This window comes from Euphorbia lathyris, chromosome 3, assembly GCF_963576675.1.
Source record: "Euphorbia lathyris chromosome 3, ddEupLath1.1, whole genome shotgun sequence".
Lineage (NCBI taxonomy): Eukaryota > Viridiplantae > Streptophyta > Magnoliopsida > Malpighiales > Euphorbiaceae > Euphorbia > Euphorbia lathyris.
The window spans coordinates 18,068,286-18,089,175 of NC_088912.1; the positions used below are offsets into that span (position 1 = coordinate 18,068,286).

General features: G+C 32.5%; 1 protein-coding gene across 1 annotated transcript; it reads right to left on the reverse strand.

Moving 5' to 3' along the window:
- Positions 1-7,064: 7,064 nt before the first annotated feature.
- LOC136223723 (agmatine coumaroyltransferase-2-like) lies at positions 7,065-8,576 on the reverse strand. Its single transcript, XM_066011864.1, has one exon. It carries the CDS (start codon positions 8,539-8,541, stop codon positions 7,225-7,227), a length of 1,317 nt encoding a protein of 438 aa, XP_065867936.1. The 5' UTR covers positions 8,542-8,576; the 3' UTR covers positions 7,065-7,224.
- Positions 8,577-20,890: the final 12,314 nt, after the last annotated feature.

Sequence of the window (20,890 nt, forward strand, 5' to 3'; positions counted from 1 at the left end):
TTTCGTATTTTTCACGTTTTCGTGTTTTTTGTATTTTTCATGTTTTTGTATAATTCGCGTTTTCTCACTTTTTCGTGTTGTTCATGTTTTGTGCCTTTTTAAGTGCGTTTTTATGTTTTTCACGTTTGTTCACCTTTTCCTGTTTTTGCGGGTTTTTTTTTCATATTCTCGTGTTTTGTAGCGTTTTCATGTTATTCATGTTTTTTCGTGTTTTATATTTTTGTATTTTTACATTTTTTAACGATTTTCCCTTATTTCTTTCTTCATTTTCCATTGACTTGCCACTTATTTTCCTTTGATTTATTTTTCTGCCCAAACAAACACTGGAAAATTGGGAAAATATTTTACTGCAGAATATTTCCCCCAAACAAACAGAATTAAAACTAAAGAAATTAATAATATTTTCATATAAAAATATTTTTTTATAGGAATAACAAAATTAGAAAATTAAAATGTATCCGTGTGTTCAGCAAGCAAGGAGTTTACTTCTCAAAAGTGATAGAGGAACTCCCGGCTATGGAAAGCTCCATGAGATGAGCTTGTCCTTCACCATCTTTTAATTTCCAGGTGATTCATATATATATATATATAGATTTTTGGTTCGATTAACCAAAACATCGGGTTTGAACATTTAAAACTGAAACAAAAATAGAAAACCAAAAAAATCAACTTAGATAAACTGGAACTGTCAGACTGTTTAATTGATTCTTTCAGTTCGATTCGATAACTGGTTTAACCAGTTTTTTCCATCCCAAAAAAATATATATACTAGTGTATATGAATATGTCTATATCTGGAAGATTGAATTATTAAACTTAAATTAATTTTATTACCATATCAACAAATCTGAATATGGGTATATTACAATAGTATTTTAGCTTATGATAACACAACCGATAGAAATAGGAGTTTCTGATAACAATGGCCTCAACCTCTTCCAGATACAATTTTCTGATACTCTTCTTGATCGTAACAAAGAACTGAACAATTTTCTGATACTCTTCTTGATCGTAACTAAGCTTCGTTCATCTTTTACACAGGAAATAATAAAATAAAAGATTGAAAAAAAGAAACCCTAATTATCAGAAACAAATTAAGGAATAGAAGAGAATAAAATTACTTAGGGTTGGTTTAATCGAGAAAGCAAGATGTAAAGTATAGCATTGTAAATCATAGAATAGGCGGGGGCTTTTATGTAAAATACTTCAACTCAGTTAGTTACAAATCGGTTGCAATTTTGACTATATAAACGCAACTGATTCGTTAGATTAAGCAAGCCGTCTTCTTCTTCCTTCGACTCTGTAATTGTACAGCTCTTTCTCATTCTCCGTTAATGAATTCTTTTCGTCTATGATTCTTTATATGTTGACACAAGACCCTTTCTTTCTTTCCCAAAAAATAAGTTAGGGTTACAAAATCTCTTTATTCATATTGTAAAGAAATAGAGAAATAGAGACTTTTATTGTATTGTATCTAATCTAATCTAATGCTCTTCTTTCTTTCCATTCATATGTAAGCACTTCAAGATTTCAATTTCTTCAACAGAACATTATAATATCAGATAGACAAAAATGGAGAAGGAAGACTTGATCGTAAAAAAGACTTGATTTATAATATCAGATAGAAACCTCAAGTTCATCTGCATTTTTCCAGACACAATATTCTTGATACGTAACAAAGACTTGGAATAACAATAAAGATTCAAAAAAGAAACCCCAATTATCATTTCTTGAATTCATTCATCTCTTAAATATATAACAATAAAGATTCAAAATTACTAACCGTTTCATGATCGACAAAGCAAGAAAGAATATGTTTATTCTGTTCCAGTTCGAGATTGAAGATTGAATGGAATGTTGGTGATGGTCTTATCAGTTGCTGTTGTTGGTGTTGCAGTTGCATAATTATTAGAAGCAACATCAACACCAACAACAGCAACAGACAAAACCAAGATGCAACAACGTTATTATGCCTCCAGATCATACGACTGTCTTCTTCATCAACTATTTTATAATGGAGAACGATACGGGTTTAAGGAGAAGGAGGAGCTGAGATTCTGGGGGTTACCAAGTTACCTATTTATAATAGAGGACCATGGATTTTTACTAATAGAATACAAGGCTAAATCTGAACCCTTTATTTTATTTTAAAAGGAGGATATAGATTTCATGAACTAACTAATATGGTCTAATTTGCTACCTTAGACTTACAACTATTCACCGATTCAAGTACCTGTCAAACCCGTTTATTTTTATGACATGCTTGAGATTTATAAAAATTGGACGGTTCGACCTGACTCTCCTTATTAACATTAGTTTCGATATTCAATTACTCGGTTCGAGGCTCATTCGAGTCTTTTTAGGTGGATCATCTCCCAATTAATGTTTATACATTAGGACTCAAACTCGAAACCTCTAGCTTAAGGGACCTCAAGCGTTTAACCATTTAAGTCAACTTTTAATTGATTATTAATATTATTTGTTAAATTTATATATTTAGTTTTGAGTATAAATTTTAGTTATTATTATTATTATAATTATATATAATTTTTAGGTGAGATTATTTGGGACGGGCTTGGCGTCCCAAGAATGTCATTAACAACTGTTTAAACTGGACTTGATCTGAGCATTTATAGATGGAAAGCCGTGGGGTCTAATCCGAGCCTTCAGACCTAAATTTATTGTGTTTGTGAATTTTGTCTATTTTGATGTGCATGTAAAATTGAGTGATCCTGTGAGAAAAATATGCATAATATGGAATTAGATGGAATTTAATTTTATTCAAAGTTGATTGTTGATTAAATTTTAAGGTGAAATACATCAATATTATAATTAAGTATAAAATTACAACTAAGTCATATTATTAAACTTGATTCTTAATATGTCATTATTTTCTATATATTATGATTTTACACCATAATTTAAAAATGGGTAAATTTCAAATAAAACTCATGTGGTTTCACTAATTTTCAGATAAATGACTGTGATTTACTTTTTGTCAAAACGAGGATTGAAGTTTCGCACTTGGATTAATGCTATTAAAACCATCTTTAACCACCTGAAAATGAAAATTTTCAAGAATTAAAGTTGTTCAATGTCATATTTTATGTGGAACTACATTTCCGATTTTCGAAAATCATCTTTTTTGGAACTTTCTCTCTCTAAACATTAACTTTCTCTCTCTTTACCAAACTTTACAAATTGCTGATATTTTCAGAAAAGCTCAACACTTTAAAAGGGGAACGCGTACAACTTTACAAATTGCTGATATTTTCAGAAAAGCTCAACACTTTTCCCGATTTCTTTATATGGTCTCCAAACTTGGCTGTTGCTACTTGTTCCCTGCAAAATTTGAGGGAGGAGGGGGGTAATAACATTCAATACCACTTATATACCATACCACTTTCACTCACTTCTAGTGACTTTAAGTGATCCACTTTCACTCACTTTCAATGATTTTCAGTAACTCTCTTTCCCAGCAAATACATCAGCTTTCATTTTTCCATTCTCATTCAAATCAGCAAAATCTTTTTGATCATCAACCAATCATATACAAGGAGTGAATCATCCTTTTTGTAAGCACACATCATACTTTTACTTTTACCTCTTTGCGCTTTCTCTTTCTTAGTCCATTAGCCATTATAGCCCTTTCTTTTTCTTAAAAGTTATTAGTCGTTACACTTTGTAGGTGTATAAGCACCGTTATAAAAACAATGCCACCTAGGCACTCAAAATCGAAAATGATTTTGTAGGGCGGGCTGGAATAAAACCCAAGGCGGGCGGTTTGAATTAGTCCCTGCGCGTGAGAGAGCGTTTTCCCTAGTAATTAGTTAAAGGTTTGTAAAGCCCATTTACTTATAAACTAGTTAAGTTTCTCATTTCTTTCCTATGTGGGATGTAAGTGTTTAATTTCGTTTTATCTTCTTCCAAACCATTTCAAGTGGTTCACTTTGAACATCAATTTCTCATTCATCATTTGTCCGTTTTGAGTTTATAATATATTTTTAAAAAGATCTTATGGCATAGAATACGTTGATATATTTCAATTTAGTCTGAATTTAATTTATTTGTTATATTTTAAGACTCAAATTAACAAAAAATAACAAACCAAAAGTTGTTTATAATTTATTTTGGATATATATAATGTATAATTTTTTTTTAAATTAATTATATATATTTAATATATATAAATATTATTTATTTATTTATTACGTCATCCGGTTCGACCAATCCGAGCCATCTGGTCCGACCAAGTGACCCGTGACCCAGTCATCAATCCGGTTTGATGTCCGGTCCGGTTCTGATAATATTGCTTTTTTGGCTCCTAGGTGATTTTTAGCCGTCTGGGAAGGCAACCTTGATACCGCCTAAGCGATGATGAACAAAAGTGTTTATTATTATTATAAGGGTAATTAATTTATTAGTCCCTATATTTTGACAAAACACATTGTTTAGTCCCTGTATTTTCAAAAATACACAGTAAAGTCCCTAACATTTTTCTCGATGAACTGTTTAGTCCCGGTGAACTGTTTAGTCCCTGCCGTTAGACACTCATGAAGATTCTGTTAGTCAATTTGGATTTGCGTTTTTCTTTTCCTTTCTTTTAAACTCTATTGCATCTGAAATCAACTTTGAGTGTTCTTCTTCTTGATTTTGTTCTTAATCGTTCAAATTCGTAAGCATTGGGTCTGTTCTTTTTCTTGTTCTCCATACAAATAGCTTATTCTTCTAAATTAGATTTCCTCTTCTGAAATTTGAAGGTAAATAGTAAAGGGCAATTTCTGAATTCATAAACGGTAAAAAATCTAACAAACAGATGGAAAGACTAAACAGTTCACTGAGGAAAAGGTTATGGACCTTACCATGTGTTTTTTAAAATACAGGGACTAAATAGTGTGTTTTATCAAAATATAGGGACTAATACATTAATTACCCCTTATTATAATTATTATTATTATTTTGCTTTATTATGATTCACTTTTAAACTCTATCGCATGGTTATTTGTGAATTGTGTTTATTATTTTTTGATATTTTGGTTTAATTGCATTCTCTACTTGTTTTCATAATATGATTTAAGACTTTAAGAAAATTGTTTCATAACTTTGGTTAATTATATTACTTATGAATATTTTATTTATTTGAGTTGTTTCCAATGATATTGTTGTTAAAAAGTTAATATTTGTACATTTTTAAAGATATATGGTATAAATATATGTTGTTTTATTTTTTGATAATATAATATATATTTTAATTGAATCTATATAATAATTTTATTATTAACAAATAAAAAATATCAAAATACAAATTCGATTAATCTAAATGTTATCATTTATAAAATATACAATAGTTATGATTATCCAATCTTCATTCTCGCATAAAACAAACTTTTAACAATATAATCATTTATAACAAAATAAAACAAGTAAAAGAAAATTTGGCACCAATTAATTTTTTTTCATATAACAGAAAGATGACATTTCAACATCTAAAACCTAACAAAGAAAAAAAGAAAAGAATTTAAAATAGAAACTAAACAATCAACTGGAGAAAGTCTAAGAAAGCATCTTGTGGATAAAACTTACGAATTCAAGTCAAACAATCAACTCCGGGGTCGCTGCTATCTGTGGAAGTGAAGTGGCTATATTGAGTTCACAAAGATATCAGGCCGCCGGAATTATCATGACCACGGGTAGTTTCGGTCTCGTGTCTCTATAAAATTTAAGGGTGTGGTGGTTCCGGCTCTTTGTCTCTGATTTTTTTTTATGGGGTACTAATTTAAAATTGCCCCAGGTTCTGTTAGCTTCACTCTAAACTCAAATTTTTTTTTTTTGCCTGTTAGTCCTTATTTAAATCTAAAATTCTAATTTTTTTAGTCTAATTTCTGATTTTTTTTGTCAGTTAGGCCATTCTTAAATCCAAATTTCTAAATTTTTTTCGCCTATTAGACCTTTTCTAAATCCAATTTTTTCTATTAGATACAGTCATTTTACATGTTAAGAATTTTAAACACAATGTAGATTAATTTTGAGAAAATATACATTAGTACTTAAAAATTAGTTCTTGATCACTCAGATTATAACACGTATATATACGGAAAAAAATTAAACAAGTTCGATTTAGCAAAAAAAAAAAAAAATTACACACTCACATGTAAAATCAACCCCCCCAAACTGACCAATCCTATATTCACCACTGTTAGGTCTTAAAGGATCTAAAAAAATTGATATTTGGAAAATTTATACATAAATTCAGTTCTACAAAATTATCTATAATTATATCAAGTAATGATTTGAAGTATATTAAACCAAGTAAATTATTGATTTTAATATATTTTAAACATTATGGTTTATAAATTAAGGATTTATGATATATTTTTAGAGTCTCGAATTTATGAATAAAGGTCTCGAAGTTATAAAGTAAGATTTAAAATCATACTTTATTTATGATGTAAAGAAAATAATTTTTTTTGGTAGAAAAAGGAAAGAAAAAATAAAAAATCAGAGAGAAAATTAACCCGGGATTAGCCTGGGAAAGCTAACCCCAACTTGATCGGCAAACAGCAAAGAGGAGAGGAAGGTCGGAGGCGACGAGAAGGTAGAAACACCAAGCATCCTCTCCTGGCCCTCAGCAGCAAGGCGGTCAGCAACCCTGTTCTGCTCTCTGAAGACATGCTCAAAATTGATGATATCGAAGGAGGAGCATAGCCTTTTGATCCTTTTAAGAAGATTTTGGCTGCCTAAACAAAAGGCATTACTTTTAGAAATAGCTTTAATAGCTTCCAGGTTGTCAGATTCCACCAACAACCTCTTTAAGCCCAAGTTCTTAGCGAGCCTAAGACCATAGAAAATTCCCCAGAGCTCAGCAGTGAAGAAAGAACCCACTCCTAGATTCTGAGCAAAGCCAGACACCCAATCACCTCCAGCGTCTCTCAAGATAATGATATATTAATAATTAGTTTTTGATGTATAACCTATATTTTTATCGTAGAAAGCTCTTGATATTCTGCATTAATTCTAATGATTTGAGGTGTGTTGGACTATATATTATCAGTTTCTACAACCAAATTTAATAAATACCATAAAGATCTTATTAATATGATACTCTTTTTGTTTACAATAAAAAAAAACTCAAAAAAGTCATATTTGTTTTGTTATTATCATAAGTCATAATTAACTCATAATAACCTTATAAGAAACGAAAGAAAAATATTTTGAAAATTATACTCTAATCGAGCGAATAGACAATTTGCTTAAAAATAATTAAATTGTCATGGAAAAGCGGCACGAAAGCATCTATGCTTCCATCTCCAATGAATGAAGGAAGAAAAAACATCATTCCCTCTGTTGGAAAATAGGATGGAATAAACGCGTACGGACATCCTCCTCCAAAATCCAAGTCATAAAACGGAAATCTCAGCCAACTATCAACTTCCAAATTAGGGCACAAAATCGACTTGTTCATCTCCGCAGTAGGCGTAAGATCTTCCTTCCCCACCTTATAAGTAGCAAAGTCAATGAACGATTTGAAATAACTATCATTCACATTTACGATAGCATCATGAATGAGCTTAGCTGCATACGACACCGGTTCACGCAAAAGATCCTTAACCCTAGCCGTAGGAAACGCCCATAACACCAAATTTCCAAAGTACTCATTAGGTATTCTAGGACTCATCCTCATCCGACCATCCACCGAAATTCTCACATGCGTTTTCTCGAACCCTCCGAGTCCACGAGCTTTCGTTATCTTTCGCCATAGATGAGCAACCAAGCTCTCAAATGTGCTATATGACTTGTTCTCTAACGATACCGAAGCTCTTGCTTTCAGCTTGGATAAAAAGTCCAACGTGAAATGAACTTTATGAACACTAATATCATCCTCAAATATTCGATCATCGAAATAATTAAACTGATCTTTGATCACATTTTTACTCTTAAACTCCACGCCTCTATGCTCAAACTCAAAACTCGGAGGTTTTCGAGGACTAAAAATGGTACGATCATGAATCGGAAGTGGATCAATATCAAGTCCACGACTAGCTTTCCCCCAAGCCACCAAGAAATCACTAGTAGCATGGCCGTCCGCAACTAAATGATGAGCAGTAAAACCAACCACAAGCGACCCACAAGCAAACCTCGTGAGCTGAACTTGAACAAGCTCCTCCACATCTTTCAAACTCGGATGAAGGTTAAGCAAGATCGGAGATGGCTTCAATAGTATGAGTTGATCAAGCTTACTATCAACCGTTGCTTCGACAAATTTCACTCCCTTATCATTAAGAAGAATGAGAAGATCTCCGTTCTCATTTTCTCCCAATCTCCCACCCCATTCTCTATATTCACTCAAAGCTCTTCGTAGACCATATTCGATGGTTTCATTTGGCGGAGTAGGCGGACGATACGCATAAATAACCGCGATATGAGTGTTGTAAGTGACTTTATCAAAGACACTTAAAGGAATAGAATGTGGAAATTTGGGAATTTGATGAATTCCTTCATGAATTGGTTTGATGATTCGTGTGCTTTCTATTTTGATCTTCATCTTGATTTTTTTTTAGAAGCAAATGGAAGTTTGGAGGTTTGTTGTTTTTGAGTTCATTTCAAGGGTTTATATATAGTGAAATAAAATTGAAGTTGGTGGTTTCTAATTATTGAAAAGAAACGTGCACAAGTTTAATTACTAATTTGACAAAAATGGGACAATTTTAATTATGTTAATTTACATATATTATGTCATCTGTTAGGTCACAAAAAAAAAAAAAGGAACAAAGCATATTCTCTGTTAGACATGTGAACGTGATTTTGGTTTTCTTCTATTGAAATGATATAAACGTACTTAGAGAAGTCAAAAGAAACATTGAATGCAACTACTACAAGAGCCAAAATTCATAACACGGGTGTTCAATTTTACTTTTACTTCCATTAAGGTTGTAATCCGGTGGAGCATAGCCGGGACCCGGCCCGGTTCCCTCCAGCTACCGAAACTATCATGACCATGAGTAGTTTTGCCTTTTCCCTCTGTCTATAAGAAATTTAGATTGGATGCTGAATTAGACTCTTTTTAAATCCAAAATTTTAATTTTTTTTGTTTCCTCTCAAAATCTAAAATTTTAATTTTTTTTAACCTTTTAGACCGTCCTTAAATTCAAGTTTCTAAATTTTTTAGTTTGTTAACCCGTTCTTAAATCCAAATTTTTAAATATTTTGGCATGTTAGACTCTTCTTAAATCCAAGTTTCTAAATCTTTTTGACCTATTATGCCCTTTCTAAATCCGATTTTTTCTATTAAACACAATTTTTTTACATGTTAAGAATCTTAAACATAATGTAGCTTGATTTTGAGATGTTTTGCATTGGTACTTAAAAATCGGTTATTGACCACTCAGATTATAACACGTATATGTACGAATTTTTTTTGAAAAAGTTCAATTTAGTAAAAAAAAATTACACACCACGTGTTAAATCGGCCCCCCTCAACCGAACAATCCTGTATTCGCCACTGAGAACAGGGTTTTAGTATGCTCATGTTCGATTTTTCAGAAAATTAATAAATTCAAGTTCAAACTCAATATATTATTTGTGAGCTACTTGTAGGGACGGATCCATGGGGTTTAGAGAGGTTTGATGATCCATTGGTCGCCAGAAAACGTCAAAATGAATGGAACTTTAAATTTTTACGTAAAAACATTAAAAGAACATTAAATTAACACCCATAAATCATGATAAGCACTCTCTCTCACTGAATTCTGAATCTGTGACTGGCTACTCTCGAGTAGCTTGTTAATTATATTCATGAATTTTGTTTGCGAACAGCTCATTACTTGTATTCATTAATTTATGTTCATTTGAAATTTCTTTAATAGAAAACTACGTATTTTTAAAACTACAAAACTACGTTGATTTACATTTCTCTTTTTATAAAAAAAATACTATTATTAAAAAAGTCGAATCAAGTTTGCTCATGAACGTGTTCATGGATATTATAATTGAGTTTGTTCATGAACCTATAATCGAATTTGCTCGCAAACTTTGGAACCAAGTTTGTTTTCCATGCTCCATCTCGGCTATAAACCGAGACGAACGCGGTCAAGCTTTTATCGGCTCCATCTCGGCTATAAACCGAGACGAACGCGGTCAAGCTTTTATCGGCTCCTTTACATCCCTAACTTTCATTATGATTTTTGAACTCCGAAGCTAGGGTGGACTTTGCACTTCACTAGCATTATATACCCTTTTGACCGTTGACCATCACTACAACAAATATCTAATATTGTGACGAAAATTCGTCTGAAAAAATAATTTTTGTCACAATTAATGTACTTATTGTGACAAAAAATAATTAGTAAAAAATTGTGAAAATTCCAAATAAAATTATGACAAAATAATGTTTCGTCCAAATATTTATCACAATAAAGCACCAGTCAATCAATATTATGACAAAAAAAATTGTCACACATTTTTGTCATAAATACATAAAGTTGTGACAAAAATTCATACGTAAAAATAATTTTTTATCACAACTAATGTATTTATTGTGATCAAATAATAATTAGTAAGAAAAGGTAAAAAAAAAACCAAAAGAAATCGTGAGAAAAAATATTTTGTCGAAATATGTATCACAAGAAAGTAGAACTTAATACGTATTATGATAAAAACAAATTGTCACGTCATTTTTGTCATAAATATATAAAGATGTAACGAAACATTCATACGATAAAATAACTGTTTTCGCAATTAATGTACTTATTATGACAAAATTACAATTAGTAAAAATAATGAAAAAGCAAAACCAAATTATGACATTAATATTTATTAAATTAGACTAATATATTGTTTCGGAAATCAATTTACAAATTTTCATATTTATTTGGGGATTAGAATGTGTCAGAGATTAATATAAGATATACGATTAAGCCTTAATCATCTTGAGCTTTTAGTTCAAACGGTTACATGACATGATATTAGAGTTGCTTGGACCAAATGGTCGAGGGTTCGAGTCCTAGCAACCTCATAAATTTGTAGAATTAAAAACACATGGCGGGTTGGGCCTGTGTTGTACACACTGCAAGGTCAATGGGCATTTGCATATGAGGGTGTGTATGTAACATTTTTCTTACTATATTATGTAGTCACAATAAATCATATTTCACGGTTATTTAAATTTTGTCATAATAGCTAGATTAATGACAAATTATAGTTGTAACAATAATTAAAAACTAATTATGAGGTAATACAATTTTGTCACTAAAAACTTATTAAGACGGGCTTATTGTGACTAGGATGGTGACAAAACACTTTGTAACAAGAAGTTTCTTATGACAAAAATATAACTTATTTTGACAAATTAAATTGTCACAACAAGCTTGAATTCTTATAGTGCATGATGATGACCACTTCAATAACATGTAGCCCTCCATTGTAGAAGTGATAAAAGTGATATTTTAAGAAATTGTAATTCTTGAACTTTTTGAGTTTAATGTTATTTTAGCGTTGTTTGGTTAGAAGCGAGAAAATGGTTGTTTGGAGAGAGAAAGCTCCTGATATGGTGATTTGAAAAATCGAAATAGGTGGTTCCATGAAAATATAATTCTAAACCATTTTAATTATTGAATTTTTCATTACTTGGTCAATGATAAAAAAAAAAGGTTATTATATTTATAAAGTGCAAAGTTTAGATCGACATATTGAAAGTAAGAGTAAAATTGTGAAACCATGAGTGTAATTTATCTGAGAGACAAGGCGGTCTCTGGATATGGGATGATGGCGCCTGCTTAGGGTCAAAGGGATGGAGGGACTCAAGAATAATATTTTTTTAAATAATAATAATATATAAAATAAATCTTAAAAGTTGCAACATTACAGAAATAATCTCAGATCTAAACAATTCGTAGTACACATATAGTTATGAGGGAGGGTCCAAAAAATAAAAATTTATAAAAAAATATAAATATTAAAATCTCAAAATATACAATAACAATAAATATAATTCATAGGCTTAAACAGTCACGACACACAAATTTATGACTATATTTTCTTATAATAATTTTTCGCATGTTGATGGAAATGGATGTTTTTAAAAAAATGAAAGTGTTGCAAATGCTTTGGCCAAAATTGTTGGTTTCAACATTTGAAATTCTTGAGTTTGTCAAAGTAGTAAGTTGTTATCCAAATATTTCAATTGCTTTTCGTATCCTTTTAACTATATGATCAGTGACCATTGTATCTGCTGAAAGAATTTTTCGGAGTTAAAATTATTGAAAAACTATTTGAGATCATCAATGTCTCAAGAAAGATTAAATGGTTTAGGAAGTTTATGTATGGAGAGAAATATATTAGATACTATTTTTAGTGATTCTACATCAAAAAATGTCCCTATATAATGTTTTGTACGAGCAACTGGCTATTTAATGCAAAATAAAATATATTTGATATTTTTATTAGATCATTTGTTAGGTGTGATAAAAATGTGTCATTTTTAAGGTTTTTTTTTTTGCATAATTTTTTTTACTTTATTTTTATTTTTTATTTGTACTTATTTATTAAGACACTCATTTAGTACTTCGCCTCTAAACCTCCAGAATCTCAGAATCGGCCATGCTAAAAGAAAGTTAACATCGTGAACATACAACTCCAACATATAATAGTTCATTAGGGATTGTTAATTAGAGATAAAAAAAAGGGATAAAAATATAAAAGTACAATGTTAAAATTTCTAGATATTAGCGGGATCTCTATGGAAGAAAATCTGTTGTCCTCATTTTTGATAAATATTGAACACAATAGACAAATTGCAACAAAATGCAAAGAGTATTTGTTATTTAGAATGTAAACTGAGAAAGCTTTAAATAGCTTTACAGTGAATAGAAATCCAAAAACAGAAACTAACGTATCCCACATATACAGGAAATGTGATTACAGCAAAAACCAAATCAAACTCTAACTTATTCCTAGTTTCTAGGAACTTATTGTTAACAGCAAACACTACTTCAAACAAGAAGACACGTTACTTAACACTTATTGTTAACAGCAAAGACTACTTCAAACAAGAAGACACGTTACTTAACAAAACTCTCCCCTAAACTAAACTTGCTTACAACAAGTTAGTTTATACCCAAGCTGCTTCGAACACCAAGTGCTTCTCTAAGCTTCTCAAATTGATCAAGCTTTAACGGTTTTGTCATGATATCTGCAACTTGCTCATTCGTGCCACAATATTCCATTTTAATTGACCCATCATTTACAAGATTTCTTAAAAAATGAAATCGTACATCAATATGTTTGCTTCTTCCATGAAGTATTGGATTCTTTGCAAGTTTAATAGTAGAAGAATTGTCATAGAGAACCTTCACATAGTCAATTTTTGTACCTTCAATTTGTTTCAGAATTCTCTGCATCCAGACACATTGACACGCACATGAGGCAGCAGCTATATATTCTGCCTCTGTAGTTGACAGACTCACTACAGGTTGCTTCTTGGACGCCCAAGCTACAGCTCCTCCACTTAATACGAAAACATATCTTGATGTACTCTTTCGATCATCTATATCACCAGCATAATCACTGTCTGTATATGCCATTAACTCAGTTGTGCAGCCTCATTTGTAAACAATGCCAAAATCAGCAGTACTTTGAATATATCTTAAGATTCTCTTAGCTGCTAACATATGTCTCTCCATTGGTTTTGACATAAATCTGCTTATGAGACATACACTGTACATCAAATCTGGTCTTGTGACAATCATATATAGCAAGCTTCCAACAATCTGCTTGAACAAGGTTCCATTTACTTGAGTGCCTTCCTCCTCCTTTGATAGTTTGTTTCCTGGAACAATTGGATTTCTGACTCCATTGCACCCTTTCATCCCGAATTTTTCAAGCATTTCACTAGCATATTTCTTCTGGCTGATGAAAATGCCATTTACTCCTTGATGAACTTCCACTCCCAAGAAATACTTCATTTCTCCTAGATCAGTCATCTCGAACTCATTCTTCATAGAGTTTTTGAAATTTTGTATCATAATCAAATCATTGCCTGTAAAAACAAGATCATCAACATAGAGACTTATAATTAGAATCTTGTTGTTTTCCTGTTTTACAAACAAGGTAGGATCACAGCAGCTTCTTTCGAACCCTTCTTTGACGAAGTATCCTTCAATTCTACTAAACCATGCCCTTGGAGCTTGCTTTAAGCCATAAAGAGCTTTGTTTAGTTTGTATACTTTGTTCTCCTCTCCCTTAACTTCATAGCCTTATGGCTGAGCGACGTAGACGTCTTCTTTGAGTTCTCCATGCAAAAATGCGCTTTTAACGTCTAGTTGAAACAACTTCCAACCATTTTTTGCTACTACTGCAATTACCATACGAATAGTATCCCATCGTGCTACTGGTGCAAAGACCTCATTGTAGTCAATTCCCTTTTCTTGAGCATACCCTTTTGCCACGAGGCGTGCTTTACATTTGTCAATCTCTCCATTTTCGTTCAGCTTGGTTCGATACACCCACTTGACACCTATCACCTTCACTTCCAAAGGAGCCTTTACAAGTTCCCAAGTTTGATTTTTCTTTATTGCTTCGATTTTAAGATCCATTGCATCCCTCCATTTCTTCAATTTTGCTGCTTGTTCATGGAAAATGGGATCAGCAGATATACATAGAGCAAAGTTTTGTACCTCATCTTCAGAGAATCCTTCTCCACTTTTGTAATCTTCTAAGTAGGCAGGAGCTCTTCGTTCTCTGATTGAGAGAGATGAATTAGAGGTATTGTTGGGGCTGGACTTGAGTGAGTTAGAGCTGGAACTTGCTGAATTTGGAACATCACTGTTGGAGCTTGAATTTTCTGCATCGTCATTGGAGGTGATGTCTTCATCCACATCTACTGTATTTTCTTCATCTAAATCTGCTTCTTCTTCACTTTCATCTCCTTGATTGTGAGCTTCTTCATATTCTTCTCCCCAATCAAGTACATCAGTAGTCTCCTCTTTTGTTTTTGCCCAATCCCATCTTTCATCTTCTTCAAAGATGACATCTCTACTGATGGTTACTTTCTTTGTGAAAGGATTAATCAGCTTATATCCTTTGGACTCCACACTGTAGCCGATCAGGACTAATTTCTGACTTTTTGGATCTAACTTCAATCTCTTAGCATTAGGTACATGTACATTTCCAATGCAGCCAAAGACCCTAAAATATTCAATGTTAGGTTTCAAATCGCTCCAACATTCTTCTGGAGTTTTATTTTTCACAGAGGCAGTGGGACTCCGATTGAGAATGTGACATGTCCACTTCGCAGCATCTGGCCAAAGCATTTTGGGCATTTGTTTTTCTTCAAGCAAGCATCTCACCATATTGAGGATTGTACGGTTTTTACGCTCCGCAACTCCGTTTTGCTGAGGCGTATACGCTGTAGTAAGCTGTCTTCTTATGCCTTGTGTTTTGTAAAATTCTGAAAATTCTTTGGAGTTGAATTCTCCTCCTCTATTTGTTCTTAAGCTGCACATTGATAGACCACACTCTTTCTCCACCATTATTTTGAAATTTTTGAAAGTCACAAAAGCTTCACTCTTTTCGTTCAGAAAATAAACCCACAGATTTCGACTAAAGTCATCTATGAATGTTAATATGTACCTCTTTTGACTGTAGGAGGCAGGCGAAATAGGACCGCAAATGTCTGAGTGTATGAGCTGTAATTTCTTTGTGGCTCTCCAATTACTCTTCTTTGAAATGGCTACTCTGTGTTGTTTTCCCATCATGCAACTTGTACATTTTTTTGTTGGGGTTTTGATGTTTGGCAGCCCTCGAACCATCTCTTTGTTGTGCAACAATGCTAGATTTTTATAGCTCAGATGCCCAAATCTTTGATGCCAAATTTCACTCGATTCTTCAATTTGTGCATTGAAGCAAGAAGGTGATTTCATAAGAATGTTTGCAATAACTACAAACATTTTGTTTGTTGTCATTTCGCTTTTCATTATAACACCACGGGTCGGATGATATAACTTGCACACTCCATGTTTGATAAGAATGGTGATTCCTCGTTTTTGTAATTGACCTATACTCAGCAGGTTATTACTCAATTCAGGTACATAAAAAACATCACTCACAATTTGGATTTGGCCTCCAACTTCGAGCTTGATACTCCCTTTCCCCATCACCATCAGCTTGGAATCATTCCCAAGTTTAACAGAATGCTTAAAAACTTCATCAAGTCGTGTGAACCACTCTTTGTTTCCTGACATGTGGTTCGAACATTCAGAATCAAGAAACCAGATCCCTTTCCTTTTTTCTTGCTTGAGATCAACTTGCGCCATTAACAGCATCTCATCTTCATCATCGATCTCGGCATAGTGAGCCCGTTTCTCTGAATTTTGACATTCATACTGAAAATGTCCCAAATTGTGACATTTATAGCATTCAATAGCAGATTTGTAACCCCCTCATTTGGATCACATGATATCTCACACAATATCAGTCATAGACATGTTTTCAATTCTCAATCATATAAACTTCAATCTCATATAAATTTTACATATTATACATAAGAGAAAGCATTTATAATTTACAATACACGTTTAAGTCATTATCCTACACAGAGGATTTACAAAACAAAAGTACATTCACAAGACTCCAAAATGCCTAGATGAGAATGGACTGACACTGCTGGTGCGACCTTAAGCAAGAAGAACTCCACCTAACCTGTAAAATCTGTTGGCAAGGGGTGAGCTGCCTACTCAATAAACATATTACACATATATGTATATACAAGGAATGTAAAGAGCACAAACCAAAATAGGTCATCAGTACCAAGTTAGAATTTATTCATTTAGAATAGTAATACTGATTTTAGAAAGGTCTTGCTATACTTAGACAATATATATAAAATGGTCCTTGGGCCCAATCTGTATTCCGGCTCACTAAATTCGGAATACAATCATCTGTGCTACGGAGGAGTTACACTCACTCACGTACTCATATATCTCAACACATGTGCTTCCGGCTCACAATATTTGGATAGCACTCTCAACTTGGACCATTTCACATATCCATCTAAGCAAGCTCATATTCATTTATAATCCAACCATTATTCAGTTCCAGTATGTGCACAAGGCTTAACATGCCGTATTTACGCATAACACTGCAACATACTCAATCATAACACTTTCTTATCAATCATGACATATCATAAACACTCAAACATTATCCACATCATTCACATCAGATTCAACCACATCTCACACGCAACAAGTCACAAGGCACAATACATTCATACACATATATAAGCAATATGCTTACCGTCGCACTTGGTTCGATCTATTCAACACGATCGGGTGTGCGTTCAATTGCACCTTGCCCTCCTAATGTCACATAACATTGATACAATTAGACTTAACATAAACTTAATGAAAATAGAAACTAAGGAATGCTATATGATTTACAAGACACTAATGCCACAAAGTTCATGCAATCTAATCCTTTTGTCTTAGATCATCACATGACCTACTTGCACACATTCTGCCATAACTTTCTCTATATTAATCCAAATGCCCTGATTCTTGAACCTACTGAAACTAGACATATATGGGTATCACATATCCAAAATTCACTTTAATATCACTTCTACACAATATATGGCATGCAAAATGATTCGGTCCTGTTTCCAGCCAAGAAACAGACTATTCAGATTTGCATCTACCATAATTCACTCAACCTAGCTCACAATAAACACAATGGATTGCCAAATCCTTTTACAGACATATACTTCAAGTATTTAGGAACAATTTTGTATAAAGAAACTTTCTCCAATTCGGACTTTAAGATCCTCAAAATGCTACATCAACATGGCTGCCTCACATGACATTCAATTTCGAGGCAGTCATGTTCCATCTAGGTTTTCTTCATCTATATATGGAATTAAAGTCCCATATTTTACAGAGGGTTTCATAACACATATAGAAACACATGTTATTCTTTATGTATCTTCAAATTCGAAGAATATCAATATGAAAAACATGCTCCAAAATGACTGAAAGCAGTACCCTAGATTTCTGTTTAGGGCACTTGATACATATCTTTCATTTGGACAACCTATAACCACTTTAAACAACACCAAAACTCAACAAACTCCATCACAACTCATCCACAACAAATCCTATGATCATACCTAGGTATTTCAGAATCTCAAACTCATAGAAAACAAGCTAAAACAACATACTAACCTTCAACTCGTGTCTATCACCTAGTATGCTTCCTAACTTGACTTGTTTGACTCGAAAATGGAAGAAATTGGAAGAGTTTTCTTTGGAGAGGTTTAGGGTATGAACAAGGAAGGTTTTGCTGAAGCTTTGGTCGAAATTGTGGCTGGAATAGATAAAGAATGAGTTGTTCACATCATTTGGCAAATGAAGAGGTGTATTTTGTCTTAATATTGGGGTGACACCTCGTGCTTGCTCACAAACCTCAAATTCAGCCCTCCTAAAGTGTAACTTAATCAATTTAGGACATATGAATTCATTCATTCATTCATTTAAGTCCTAACTCAATTAACCAATCGTTACATCTTAACGATACACTAATCGTCTACTAATCGCACGGTAATCGCATTATGCATATGAAACTTCTAATGACAATGCGATAAATCTAAAATGTATGTATTCAATCATGAAAACATATATGAATGTGGGAAGATGTATATGTTAGGGTTTTAGGGATGTTACAAGATTTGTCAAAGAACGATCTGCCTCTGCCTCTGCCTCTGCCTCTGCCTCTGCCTCTGCCTCTTCCTCGACCTCTAAACATGCCTCTGCCTCGTCCACTTCGGTCTTCATGTGTAACTTTCAATACTTGATCTTCTTCTACAGATCCTTTCATCCTTTGTTCGTGAATTAAAAGACTGCTTTGGAGTTCATCCACAGTTAAAACATCAACATTATTTGATTCTTCAATTGAACATACCACGTAGTTGAATTTTGGAACTAAGGATCGAATAATCTTTCCTGTGATATCAGCTTCTCTGAGACTTTCACCACATGATTTCATCCTCTTGGCAATTGAGAGTATTTTTCCAAAATAGGCATTGACACTTTCCCCTTCTTTCATCTTCAGAATTTCGAATTCAGTTTTTAGGGTTTGAAGTTGTGCTCTTTTAACCCTTGTTGACCCTTTAAATTTCTGCTTCATCGAGTCCCAAATCTGCTTGGATGTATCATCGTTCAGAATGGTTTCCATAATTTCTCTGTCAATGGCTTGATAGAGATAATTCTTCACCTTCTTGTCTTTCAATTGCTGTTCTGCAATAACTTTAGTCTCTGCTTCTGATGACTCTCTTTCTGCTGGAATCTCTGTTATTCCATCTTCTACTAGGCTCCAGAATTCCTTTGCTCGAAGGAAATTCTCCATCAATTTTGCCCAATGTTCATAGAAGCCATCAAATTTTGGGATAGCTGGTTGCACAAAACCATTATTATTGTTGCTTTCTGTCATCTCTTCACACTCTTCTCTCGTGTTTCTCTCACACTCTTCTCTCTCAATCAGGCATGTTCTGGCTCTGATACCAAATGATAAATATTGAACACAATAGACAAATTGCAACAAAATGCAAAGAGTATTTGTTATTTAGAATGTAAACTGAGGAAGCTTTAAATAGTTTTACAGTGAACAGAAATCCAAAAACAGAAACTAACGTATCCCACATATACAGGAAACGTGATTACAGCAAAGACCAAATCAAACTCTAACTTATTTATAGTTTCTAGGAACTTATTGTTAACAGCAAAGACTACTTCAAACAAGAAGACACGTTACTTAACACTTATTGTTAACAGCAAAGACTACTTCAAACAAGAAGACACGTTACTTAACAATTTTAGTGTCCCCTTTCATGTTCCTCTCGTAAAAAGTGGTTCCTACTTAATTAAAATAATATATTTTATGAGCAAAAAGAACCCATACAATAAAGATGGACCACATTTTATGAGAAAAATATGAAAGGAAAATGGAAACAACAGATTTTCTTCCATTTTATACGATGATGAGAAATAAAAAGAAAAGAACAAACAATAACAGATTTTAGGAAACACGGACTCTCAGATATCATAAAACCTCTTTATTTACTGTGATGTTTTGTAAATTTTTTAAATAATTTAAAACATTTAAAATAATTTATATTATTCTAAAAATTTGTACACTCACTGTTCATGATATTTTTTTATCGGTAATATATTTATCTTATGCATTGCACCAATCTATAACTACTATGCAAAATTTTCATGCCTTCCACGTACTACCTCGCAAAGATTCTGTATTTAATTAATTCCAAAAATTTAATGTAAGATAATAATTTCATATATCATTTCTTAATTATAAATTCGTATATTTCACATTAAAAACTGGAAGAAAAAAAGTAAACGTTTTTACAATAAAATAATTATATTATAAAAAGTATAGGGCCAATAACATATATTCATGCTAGAAGCGGCGTACAGAAGTTGGTTGAAAACATATTCTCAATTAAATTCTTATATAATTAATTAATTACACAAATTAGTGAGTTAGTCGCATGTCATCTTGTAATAAAATAAAAAGAAAATCTAATTTTTCGACTTTTCTTAATCTGTGTTGGCATTTTTTAAATTACGATAATGTTAGGAAGAATTATGGGAATTATTTATAGTAAAGTATTGATATTATTCTAAAAACCATCCCTTTTCCGGTTCCATTTTCTTTTCTTTTCTCTTAGCAGCTCCTCCCTTCAATCTTCTCTTTTTTTAGTCTTTTCTTCCTTTTTCTTTGTTTTTCTCTTTGTTTTCTTTGTCTTCCTTATTCTTCCTCCCATTTATGTTTTAGTTTCCGTTTTTAACTTTATATTTACATTTTCTTGTTAGTTAGAAGTCTATATT

What these genes read in the sequence shown, in the direction of transcription:
- LOC136223723 (XM_066011864.1), bottom strand. Translation starts at nt 8,541, where the DNA reads ATGAAGATCAAAATAGAAAGCACACGAATCATCAAACCAATTCATGAA.